The sequence below is a fragment of the Hippoglossus stenolepis genome, chromosome 7, assembly GCF_022539355.2.
Source record: "Hippoglossus stenolepis isolate QCI-W04-F060 chromosome 7, HSTE1.2, whole genome shotgun sequence".
Classification (NCBI taxonomy): Eukaryota; Metazoa; Chordata; class Actinopteri; order Pleuronectiformes; family Pleuronectidae; genus Hippoglossus; species Hippoglossus stenolepis.
In genome coordinates, this window is record NC_061489.1 from 17591767 (window position 1) to 17604728 (window position 12962).

Below are 12962 nucleotides of genomic sequence, written 5' to 3' on the forward strand. Positions count from 1 at the left end.
CAGCTGAGTCGAGGGCTGAAATTCCCTTTCGCTCTTCACCTCGGAGTCCCATCCATCAAGTTTCCTCCCGAAACCCCGCCCAGACACACCCAGGTGTAGGGTGGAGAGCAGAGAGTAGAGCGAATGGGTTACACACCAGTGAGAAAAGAGATTATAACCCTCAGCAGAGGCTCTTTAAAAAGTCATTAAAGTAACCTTCACCCCCTCCTCCAGCCCGATGAGCGGGCGACTCGTCATCTGCTGAAATGTAAACGTCTCACAGCATAATGAGAGCTGTTTGAATAGCTCCTCTCCAAACACCATTAGGCTGCTGTTTCCTGCTAAAGGAGAACTCAAGCTGGGTCGCTCCTTTAAGAGGATTCTCCCCATCACCAAGTGTCCACAGTAAAAACCACAGCAGGCGTGTTACAGACCTGAGGACGACAGTCGAGTGCTCACGGCGAGGGAGACGATAACAAGAGGAAAAGTGGAAAAAACAGTCAGACTGATTTGTTGGTAGATGACAGAGAGTGAGAACACTGAAGAGAAACTTCAGTTTAAACACAAGTTAACAATAAACTAAGAAAATAAGAGAAGCACTAGGTTATACATGTTTTTGATTAAAATAAAAAAGAACAAAAACAAAACTTCATGAGCATCTTGACCTTCTTTAGTGGATTAAAATAGCTAGAAAAGTCATGGAGATTATTCAGCTTTCTTTTGTTTGCACTGTTTCCATGGTCAATAATTAACTTTCAGGGTGAACAGTCTATCATTTTGTAGCGATTGGAATTTTCAAATTACATTATACCTACTGCAACATGTTCCGAACTTTATTATATAATTATGATATTAATTCCATATTTTAGAAATACCAATCAAAAATTCCTGGATCCGCCCCTTTGTCTGGATCTGGGCCAAAATGAAATATTTTTTTCCTCGCCCTTATCCCTCTCAAACAAACAAACAACCCGAACAAACAAACAGGGGCGGAAACATAACGTCCCTGGCAGAGGTTAAATAAAAATACCACAACATTTAGTTTCCTTCTCTACTTTGAGCAGCTTTATGGCTTGAAAAATCCTCTTATTTCAGACTCTGATTTATATACAATAAACATAACTGTATGTATTATATGAGTTCCTCCGGCTTTTCACTAATTTCTGCATTACACCAATATATCAAGTGACCAGTCACATTATCAAACTGCCCATCCTCTCCACTGCTCTTCAGCATTGTTCTCCTGGTAGTGTTAGATCTCCGCTGCAGAGAAACGTCTGCTTCACACAGAAGAGCAGAGACGAGAGGAAAGGGGGAACGAATTAGAGGCTTCAAGGCAGATTCAGGGTCATATGTAGAGGCAGGAATTGATTAAAATCAGGGAAAGGGGACGAGTGTGTGAACTGCGGTGAAAAAACAAACCGTTTAGAGAATAGAGACGTGAAGAAGTTTAATATAAAGGGAGACTATGGGCTGTAAGACGTGAGATCTGACCACTTGTCACTTTTAAAGGATCTGTGGCTGAGGACATAGTGGCAGGTTTTCACATCGTCTTCTCTCTCTGCCTCTCAGTCTCAGAGGCCCGTAGTCAGACTGCGGTTTGTGGTGCCGCCACATTTGGCGTCATTTCTCCACTTGTCAGCAGTGGACGGGCTGAGACGGGCTGACACAGAGACGGACGAGGGCACAGCTCAGCCAGACTGGCAGGAGGAAGCTCATCTGCGGGCCTGGTGTCCAGAAGACGTTATCAGACGTTTTGAGACCCCATGTTTTTAGTTAGTGTTTCCAGCATTCCACTCTTCAGAGTTCTCCTCAGAGAGAAACTGGAGGACAAACAAAGGAACATTTGGCCCTTTCAGTTTGAACTCTCAGAAAAATAGTTTTTATCTCTAAAAGTGAAATCTGAATAAGTAGTTTCAGCTCCAGCCATGTGCTCTTATTGTGAAACATGCTCAGACCAAAGTGACTTCTGATTGAGCAGTCTATGGCACGGCTGCATTGAGTGGTATTACTGCCTTTCCTCACTGTTTGAATGCCCCCCGCTCGAGGCCAGCTGAAGATGTATTGCCCTGTGGTGTATGTTGCTCATGTGATAACAGATATATCTTGACCAACTGCGTTTGATTTTCTCCCCCCTCCCACAGGGACTAGCCGGCCCCAAGGGAGATAAGGTATGTTCATGGAAGACAGTTGTGTGTGTGTGGGTGTGTGGGTGTGTGGGTGTGGGTGTGTGCTCTCACAGAAGGATCCAGACAGACACAAATACAAGCACGCACAATACACACGCAGAACCTCACAGGTGTTCTCGCCATCGCCCTCCCACGTTCACCGTTTTCACCGCGCCCCCCCCCCGTCAAACCAGCCATAGATTACATGTAGTTATGTAGGAGCTCATATGTCTCCGCACATTCTCACGTCAAGGCACTAAACAGGTTAACGGGCCTTTCCGCGGGGCTCGATGATAGCCAGATGTTTTCCCGCTCTGTGAACCTCCGTCCAGCCAAAAGATGTGAGTGAATCGAAGGAGCTGCAGGAGCTTGGAGAGGAGTGCACACACTGATAAGTAACTTAATGTGTCTGCGTGCGTAAGTGTGCATTGTTGCACTCGAGCGAAACTTGTCCCGATAAGCGCGACCACAACAACAACACAACCGCAGCGAATGGTATCTGTCAGAGCGGGACTCCGGCTGATGAGCGGGGATTGCAAATGACGGACGATGCTGAGGTTTCGGAAAATTGGCCCTCTTCGTGTAATCATGCTATGGTGCCACGATGAGAACACGAGCTCCAAATCCTCATCAGAGCAGCATCGGTCCCCAGCACGCGCGCTCCCACTCTCACTTAACCGATCGCATCCCGTCAGATGATTCCAATTGAGGCCTATCAAATGATTTACACAGAAAATGTCAACATCCTGAGCTGGTATGGGCACGGATGACCTTTTAAATTGCTCCTTCCTCTACAGAAGAAGAATTAGTTTTTAAGCCTATCTGACATGTAACTTCTACATTTACAGTCTTCTCTTGCATGACTGGTCCTGCGTGCATATACAGTGCTAATAACTGCTGACAATTGTTACTTTCCTGTTTTTCTCCCAGGGTGACCAGGGAGACATGGGGCCACGGGTAAGTCTTGTTTTTCTGTCTTTGCCTGAGAAAGATAAATGAGATTGTTTTGATTGTTGCATGTTCATTTTAGAAGGTAGTTTTTTTCTCTACAGCCGACGTGGATGAAGAGACGTTTCCTTTTAATGTTGTGTTGTTCCCCCAGCAAAGCATGACAACTTGAAAATGAACTTTGATTCCAGCTTTCCCTCCAGTTTTATCCCCTTCCTCTTGGTTTGTCGTTTTCTTAATATGAAAAATAATAGTGCAGCTACTAGTGTGTTTCCTTTAAAAAACACTAGTGCCTGTTCTAAACCTGCCTGTTTTGAAGGGGCTGGATGCAGCTTTGTTTCCTGCTGCAGGACTCAGTCCACAGGACCCCAAACAGACAGACACACAGGAAGACAGACAGAGATTTCTGGAATTATGAGTTAGATTGATTGACAGAATAAAATGCAAAACAACCTAGGTCCTCCACATGTTCCAATCTCAATTAAGCCGTTAATGACTAATACTATAAAAACACACCACTTTCTTGTAGGTAGTTGGAGGATTATTGTGATCTCCCATCATCTAAAGTATGGCAAGTAAGCAAATGAGTGTGCCCATGACAGGCGCCTCCTTTGTGAGCCTTATAATTATTTTATTAGACCGTGAAGGCCGGACGGAAATGAGACGGTCTGGTTCACAAAGGATTTCCTATTTGTGTCACCAGCTTATAACCGTTGCATTGTTTGCTAATTTAAATGGCTGTACTTACTGTAGCTCAGTCACCCAAATAACTAGCTCGTCATCTTTAGCACGCAATGAATCCTGGGATAGGTTGGCCCGAGAGGGATCCATCTGTTGGATGCTTCGTTGATCGGGAAAGGAGGGAAGGAGGCATTTGACATGGGACAGTCTCGTTGTGCCGCTATGACACGAGCTGTCCTCAGATGCAGCCTTCGAAGGATGCGGCCCCTGAATTGAGACACAGTTAAAACGATTGGCAAACACCAATACAGTAGAATAAATAAAGCACAATTGAAATTACACCACTTTCACATGTATCTGCGACAGATCAGTGTAAAGCAAGGCACGTTTTTATATTTAGCACCATTCAAACACAAGGTAATTCAAAGGGCTTTGCAGAGGCATGGAAATGAGGCAAAAGGCAACATTGAGAAGATAATAAAATACAATTTTAAGGACAATGAAAACAGGGCAAACTAAAATAAAAAAATATGAAGACATTAACACTGTTTTTAAAAGACAATAAAAACTAAAACAAGAAAACGTGTCTTTAACATTAGACAGCGATCCCATCTTAAGCTGCTTGTGTTTGAAGGCCCGATTTGAATGAGCTGAAAGTTGTAACAGTCCTCAGTTCTTCAGGAAGCTGCTTGTTCTACAGTTGCTGAGCATATAAACTAAAGGCTGCTTGGTTTTAAAACTGGGAAAACTGAGTAAACCTGTCCCAGCTGACCCCCGGAGTCTGGATGCTTTGTAGCGTACAAGTAATTCTGAGATCTATTTAGAACGTTTCGCGTTTTATAGACTGTAGGATTTTAAAGTCTGGTCTCTGACACACAGGAAGCCAGTGCAGTGGTTTAAGGACCCAATGTAATGTGCCCCACTTTCCTGGTGTTAGTGAGGACTCCGGCAGCAGACTTCAGGACGAGCTGCAGCTGTCTCTTTGATTTTTTTTTTACGAAGATCTGTAAAGATACAGTTACAATGGTCATTAACCCGCTGAAAACACACATGAACAAGTTTATATATGTCTTGATTAGACAGGAGTTCTTTCATTCATCAAGGCGGATTTTGTAATTTGAACAGCCAGAAAAGCACAGGGAGCATATTCCAATTTCACAGAGAAAGGAGAAGGTCATGAGATTCAGAGACCAAGTAACAGACCATATCAGATAACCGTAATCAGACCACAAATTGTAAAACAAAGCCCGGGAAGACACTTTGGAGTATTTATAATATCTGAAAAAACTTGGTGGAACAATGTGTATATGCAGGGGGATAAAAATGATAAAACATTGATCACAGTTGATCAGAAGTATGGGGGGTTTATCCAGTGTACCCTCCCCCAGCAACAGCCCCAACAGCTTAGTCCGGCTCCTATGATGAGGTCTGTCTCCAAAGCCCGAGAGGAGAAACGATGATGTTTCAGTACGATGAAAATACTTAAACCTCACCAACAAAACTCAACGGTTGAGGCTGTGCCAATATCTGCCAGCTCCTCTCGACCAGTGTTTCTTTTAAACATCACAGCAGAACTTCGCTCTGCATCTGGTCCATGTTCTTTCTCCGTGTTGTCTTTTTATGTGATATCATTCCAGCCACCATGAGATCTATGTAATTATCTGCCGCTTCATTCACTGTGGTTTGAAAAAAAATCCCCCCTGTTCTTTACATGGTGAACGGCTCGGAGTCTTTGAAGGAGTCACGTACCCCATAAATCCTGAATGTTTTTGTCGGTTTGTTATGTTTAGTTATGTCATGTTATTTTCACAGTATATGTGAATTTTCTCTACATAATTATATTTTAGAGACCCTGTAATAATCAGCCAAGTTAGAATACAATTAAATCAATTAACTTATTCAATTTAGAAATGAATCATTGCATCTCTACATAAAAAGTTGTAAATTCACCATAGATTATTATTTTTGCATGGCTTGGACTTACATTTAACGATATGTATGTTGTACATCTAGATGTGTTGACTGGCCCAGGTCCAGTCCAGCCCCCTCAACAGCCCTCAAAGGATCAGCAGTATAGTGGATGGATTAATGGATGGGTGGATTGATTTTTTTCCTAGCAAAGCTGCTTATAATCTGTCTCATAATCATATTTTTTAATTGACAAAATGACAAATTTGTAATACACAAATAGTAAGTAAGTGTTGGCTTGTAATTTTGATTTAGCTTTCCTTTAATGTTCAAACCCCCGACTGTCAAACACTTTCAAAATACTAACACGTACCACATTTATTAAAACTACAGACGTACACTCCTTCTGTAGCCACTTAATGCTCGTTTTTATTATTTCTCGTATTCTTTAGCGTGTATCCATCAAAAGACAAGATTTAGTATAATAATTAGAAATAGATGTGTTGTTATAGATCTTCTGAGAGTCTGACACAAACAGAGTGTGGAAATGTATCGGAATGATGGGCTATTGTTTTACAGCGGAGCATACATGGAGAGTTAATCTGACAGGGCTGCCCAGCAGAACAATATTAATGGTGCAGTTCAGAAACCTTAAAGGGAATTCCTGATTCCCATCAAGGCCTGAGCCAGATTATTTCTGTGCCTCGATTCTTATAGATTTCGAGAATTAAATCTTTTTGGCTTTCTGCATTACATAGTTCCTCCAAATGGTAAATATTGTACTTGGTCGAGGCCTCCGCAGCTTTGATCTCTTTGAGGTCTGCAGCCCAAACTTTGTTCAAGTGTTAAGAAAAACTCTGTGTAACTACTAAGTGTATCACTTAGAGACAGCTCAAGGTCCACTGAGGTTGAGCAGAGGGAAAGTGGTGCAGAGGGAGTTTGGAGGTGTCGTCCCTTTACGTAAGCGCAGTCGTCACCTTGCCTTGAACATCGTACGCTGTGTCACCTCTGAACTCCACAAGAACATTACGGAATACATGTGAAAACAGGAAGTGGCCATGAATCTCTGTCAACCTGTGACTTCCTGTCAATCCATCATTTCCAGGACCTTTGTCTGGCTGAGTCATGGTTCCAGAGCAGATTGGACAACAGGGGCATTAAAACACAATCAGATGTTATGGAACCACCAACAACATGAGACAAAAGCTCATGTGTAGTGTTGTATCTTTCTCTCAAGCAACTTTGATTACAAGCCATAAAGCTAGCAGCCATTTTCCCCCAACCTCCATACTGTCTAATCCATACGGAGGAGACTGTGTGTTTAGATTTGCCTGGAAGCTGTGTTGAAAGACAAGTCATGATGGGAGTTTCATCCCAAGCCAAGTCTCCCTTTGCCTCCCCTAGAGCAGCTGCAAGTATAGACCATGGTTAGACAGGGCTCCGAGGTTGAATGGCTGTTTGTCTTAGTATCAGCCTAAGGTCTGATGAGTATGAGGTAAAGCGGAAGCCCACAGTGAAACGGCCTATTCTCCTTCGACATGTTTAAGGAACATATGTGTATGTGGTCTCCATGGTGCAAATAGTGCGAATGAGTGAATGTGACAGTAGGGAGAGAGGAGTGTATAGGCAAGGAGAGGAAGAGGAGGCCTTTGCGGCGTCGGAAAAACCCTCAGCTATCCAGCGTTCACCGCAGCCTGTTAACGGAAACCAGCGTCTCTTCTTCATTCTGTCCCTACTGTGTCGAACCCCCCCGACACACACACACCCACACACCCATGCCTCCTCTTCAGATCTTCTCTCCATCCTGTCTCTCCATCTCCATCCTTCCATGTGTTTTCGGAGGGAACTCAACCAGAGAGGCAGCACAGCGCTCCGAGCTCTCTGGTGGCAAACAAGCTCTGCTCCTTTCAGCTTGACAGACTAACATCACACCCGCTGCCAGTCGGCTGGAAAGAGCTGAGCCATTCGGTCGCAAAGGGTAGGGAGGGAAGACGGGAAGACATAGGAATGAACACACACACACAGGATACAAAGGGGTCTCACGTTGTAGGTTTTTTATAAACTTGTGTCTCACTATTTGCAGATGATGTGTTTTTGTTCTGTACATTTATTCTGCAGAATTTGTAAATGCCTTTTTCCAATATTAAGCTGCCTTCAGGCATGCACTGAACTCCACTGATCCTACGGACTCTCTCCGCAGGGGCTGTATGTGTGAACGCAAATGTCCGAGTAAGAGCCTCCAGACTTTTTCCATCTGGCCCCCTTAAGTCGGCGGAGGAGCACATATGAGAGAGCACAGCAGGAGATCCTCTGCAGGATTCACTGCGAGCAAGTGGGCGTGTAGCGTGATATTTCTAACACGCAACAGAAAAATACAAAATGAAAGCATATATCTCAGGATGAAAAAGCGGTGCCCTACATGTAGAAGACACAAACGAAGACGTCAAGAGTGTGATCTCTGCAGCGGAGTTAATACGTTACATCAATACATCCTGCCTCCGCCTGCTGCACCAGAATCCAGATTTGTTGCAGTTGTGAATGCGTCTGAGCGGAGAATCTCCTGCTGCGTTGTGCATGCCTGAAAGGAAACCTCTGGAGAAAGTCCAGACCCACTTCTCCGGAGTTCCTCCAAAGGTTGTGACTGAAAACGGCTCTGGTTTGCTAAGTTGCTGAAATGTCCCTTTGTCACTCCTCTTTTCAGGGCCCCCCTAACTATGGCACATACGCAGGTCTGCACAGTAATCAGATTCTCACTGTCAAGGTTTGTCCCTTCCAGCAAACGTCCCCTTATCCTCCCAGCAGCCACCGCTCTCTGTCAGGCTGCTGAACTGTCGCTATCCCTTCAGACAGAGGAGCAAAACGTTTCTTCTCACGCTTCTTCTTTTGGCTTACAGCTTCTGTAAGGGGGCTGCTAAACACTCTTCTGTTTTTTCCCACAGAAGTTGTTGTTGTTTCCCTTCCCTCTGGACTCTCTCAGTTAAAAATGGACTTCAGATTTTCTTATTCATTTATGTCCTTCTCCTTTTCCCTTTTTATTTCCACCCTTTCTTTCTGCCCGGGCTCTTTCCATCTACTCTGTCTTTCTCTTTGTCTTTACTGCTCCATCCTCAGATGGCCTTTCCCCGCTATGACCACGGCTTTCTCTCTGGAGAGCAGTCCGGCAGCTTTCAGAGACGTTTCCTGAAGGTAGACCACCACTAAGGCATGTGTGCGTTTTTTAACACTTTAATCAAGCTTTCTCGCTCAAGCTCTGCTCAGCCGTGCATCCCCTCCCTTCCTCACTCTTTCACCTTTCTCAGTCAAACCACATTTGACCTTTGTTTCTTAATTTTCCTGTGTGCGCCTGCTTTTTTAACTGTATGAACACATGTGGTAAGGTCAAACTGTTTGTACAGAAGGTGTAGAGCAGGAAAACATCTTGGATGATGAACCACACACGTCTCAGATAGACTCAAAGTGTGCTTCTTATTAGAGGGAGAATGGAAGACGTTTGTTCGTGACAGTTTGGTTGAGGCCGGACCTTACAATGTAATTATCTGTTAGGAAATCGTGTGTTGGTCTGCTGTAAGTGCTTAACAGCATTTTCATGAAAGTGCTTGCAGTACCATGTTCCTTGCAACAAAACGAACCATAATGCTCCACATGTCAGTCAGAGATGAGTGGGTGCAGAGAAAGTATCCTCATGTGACTGTAGAGAAAACCCTGGTCCTCCGTCTACTTCAGTGGTGAGAAAGATTTTGAGGCACTGATGGTTTCTGTTTGGTATAAACACGAGGGTGGAAGTCATCAGAAAGAGACGTGTCCCCAATTACATGTAAACTCAGTGATGAATGGTTCTTTAATATGAGGAACCGTTCAGTTTCTGTTTTATGAAGCGTTTCTCTTTTCATTTCTAAAAGTTAACAGGTCTAAGTTGTATTTAAGATATTAACGGCTGCTATAGTCAATACTTTTATAATTATTGTGGATAAATTACTTAAGGAGCTCATTGTTTTGGTTTTCTGGCCTGATGAAGTGTTTCGGTTCACTCTCACCTTTAGCATCTCTCATTTAGCTTTTGTCATTATTGACCACAGCAGTTTTTATTGAAAAGCCTAAAAAATTATCATGTTGGCTCCCTGCTGTTAGTTACAAGCTACCAAACAATTAACTGGAAAAGAGCATTTATTTCCCTCAGGAGTTAGTGGAGACCGTAGACGGTATGTAAAGATGGACGACATGACTTCTCCCTAAAGTGACGCCAAAGTGTCTTGATCGCCACCTGGTGGCTGCTGCAGTTTAAGTTATAAATCCTGCCTCCTCCATGTTAATGGCCTTGATATGGAGCAAACCAAAAAGTCAAGTAAAGACATTTTTTGTCCATTCAGGTAGTTCTTATCACACTGATGTTTGTTAATTATTATATCAGTGTTGTGTTTACAGCTAGTTTATGCTTCCACCAAGTGGTCGAAAAATCAATTACTACTGACATAAGGAATATGTCTTCTATATTTGCTATATCTCAAACTGAAGAGGCTGTTAACTAAATAATCTTAGGATGTCCTTGACGATTGCAATTACTTTAAGAAGCTACAAGATTTTTCACCCATTGCATGAGGGTCAGAGTTTCTGCCAATTTCTGTACTGAAGGCAAGAAAACACTTATAACTGATAGTAGTCTTCTTCCTTAGTTTTTTCTATTACTCATTTTTTTGTGTTTTGTTTTATTTTTCATCAGGGTGACCAGGGCCAGGCAGGACCCGCTGGTCTTCCTGGTCCCCCAGGTCCTCCAGGTCCCAGAGGCCCCCCTGGGAACACAGGCAAAGACGGGCCCCGTGGCCCTGCTGGAGAGCCGGTAAGAGTTTCTCCTCATGTATCAAAGTGCCAATGTACACTCAAAACTATACAAAACAATACACCCATACACACACACTTCACTCAGTTGCAGTTATTCTCCTCCTTCATCACTCACCCCCTTTCCCTCAGCCTCTAACTAAGGTTTCACCACAAAGAATGCAGTCACATAAAACACCTCAGTCATAAGGGGCTGTGTTGCCCCAAATGTGTTGACCTGGTACGGTTCAACCGCAGGGTGTGACATATCGCAAATTGTGTTACTGTGTGTGTATATGCTGTGTGTGCACGTGCATTTATACACATGTATTTAAAGGGGGAACAGAGTCCATGCAGTAAATCGTAGTGAACCCATATTCTCATTTTTCCGGGATTGCCAGTGAGCTGTGGTTTACCTAAAAACTCCCAGAATAGCAACTTTACCCCTGCCCTCATCTGTTTTGTGTAAGACAGCGGCCACAAAGTTCTCCAACACGCCCCCATTCTCCCACCCTCCCACCAGGACCGTGTCGCTGTGGACCCCTGAAAACAGATATGGCACTGTGGCGAGTTCATGGGCAGCTTGCCAGCCTCGCCAAACAATAGCTGTGTCCTTGCCTGAGGCAGTTTATGTTCCTCAAAATTAAGTTTTCTTCCCAGAGGTTAGTTCATATGCAATCTCAGCTTTAAGCTGTGGTTCTAAGATGGAAGAGAGGGAAGGAGACTATGAAGGTAATTTGTGTTTATCCAAGGGAAGGAATGAAAGTTCTTACCCTCAACTGTCACAGGACAGCAAAGACATTCAAGTGAAAAATGTTGGTTTTAGCTTGGGTGAGTTATGAACCTAGAGCTGAAAAGCGAGAAAGCCAGCGCAGCTCAGAAAATGACTAAAAACAGAAGAAGAAAAAAGGGGGGGGGGGCTGTTTTGTGACCTCGTCATTTTCAAATGTGTTCTCCAAGTTGATTAAAGGCATTGCAAAACCCCAAACAGTTAAACAAGGCAGTGTGGTGCTAAGAGCTGCTCCATGTTGGTGGCAGATGTCTTAATGGAGGAAAGGCTGAGCACCAGAAACTGAGCAATCCTTCCAGTATGGGTGTCCGTGAACTCTTATCATTTATATCAGTGAAGTGGAGACAAGTAAAAGAATGGTGGATAATTTCCCTCTGATGTGTGGCTTCATGAAACTGCTTTGGTGGATGTTTGATATTTTTGGAAAACGTATCTGACATCTGAACGCAGATGGGTCACAAATGAAAGAAAAATTCTATTGTTGAGCTTTTGAAATCTACTCAATGGATGAGCACCATTCTTCCTTAAGACCTTTCCTCATTTGGTGTTTTGATGATGTTGTGAGAAGTACTATCCAGTCCATGAATGAAATATATTGACTCTTTAGGGGGTAATGGCTCAAACTGAGAAAACGTTTCGCTGTTATAGGACTAAAACGAGTCCAATGAAATAACTTGTTACTTTGCTATCGCTAATACAAGCTAACTTTTAAAAGTGCAACCTCAATGCAACTTGTGAACCATCAACTACAGTTACAGACTAGATAATCAAATAATCAGTCTAAAGAAACCTCATCACTGGGGAGAAGACGGCTTGATACATGAAGGCCACTGTAGTTCTTAGAGAGGAAAGTGAGGGGTATTGTGTTGGTTACAATATACAACTTCACCACTAGATGCCACTAAATCCTACACACTGAGCCTTTAAGGAGAGTAAAACTAATGAATAAATAAAATATAATAACTGATTAACAGTAATACAACAAACTATTTTCCCACAACTTCTTTATTTATTGAAATTAGGCAATACCCCCCCCCTCAAGTGGTATTTTTCAGTATGCAACACAAACAACTGCAGAGGAATAACACTTTGTACATATGGAGCGTTATCCACCACATCACTCATAGTTATTCAACTTTGGTGACATGTGGTGAGTGTAACAGGCTGTAGCGTGTGAATCATATAATTTTCACAGTCATTAAATCATTCAGTAAGCCCTTGTGTTCTGTACACTACAGATGTATCCAGTTTATCCACTTGTTTATTGTAGTTTCATCCTTTTAATTATCATCTGCTTGTATGAATGAGCGCTTCACAAACCAAAAGTCCATGGACTGGCCATTCCTCATCAAACACTGACATCTAGTGGCCAATTTTTTAACTCTCTGATGAAAACTGACTTCAGGCCATAACTATGTCTCCTCTGTCGTCCTCAGGGTCTTCCAGGTCGTGATGGCTCTGAGGTGAGTTTAGTTCAAATCCAATTTTTATTTGTAAGTAAAAGTATTAGGTAACATTTTTTTTTTCATGAAGAATTACCCTAAGCCTTTGATTTGTCTTCGTCTCTTTAATTATAATAATCAAATTTATTTCTGCCACAGGGACCACAGGGGTTGTCTGGAAAGCCGGTAAGATCATGTGTGGAAAATCACAAACACCTCATTTCAACTTAGCTG

The 12962-nt window shown here is 43.1% G+C and overlaps 1 protein-coding gene across 13 annotated transcripts in view; it reads left to right on the plus strand.

Moving 5' to 3' along the window:
• The window catches only part of LOC118111971 (collagen alpha-1(XXIII) chain), a 123824-nt gene that overhangs the window by 99934 nt on the left and 10928 nt on the right, over nucleotides 1-12962 (plus strand). For 12 of the 13 annotated variants that reach the window (XM_035160856.2, XM_035160859.2, XM_035160860.2 and 9 more), the window contains 6 exons: nucleotides 2124-2150; nucleotides 3078-3104; nucleotides 8796-8870; nucleotides 10402-10518; nucleotides 12723-12749; nucleotides 12888-12914. In XM_035160856.2, the coding sequence (XP_035016747.1) occupies nucleotides 2124-2150; nucleotides 3078-3104; nucleotides 8796-8870; nucleotides 10402-10518; nucleotides 12723-12749; nucleotides 12888-12914 (300 nt within the window). Of the gene's footprint in view, nucleotides 1-2123; nucleotides 2151-3077; nucleotides 3105-8385; nucleotides 8446-8795; nucleotides 8871-10401; nucleotides 10519-12722; nucleotides 12750-12887; nucleotides 12915-12962 lie in introns of all 13 variants that reach the window. The other variant, XM_035160855.2, reaches the window with a different exon arrangement.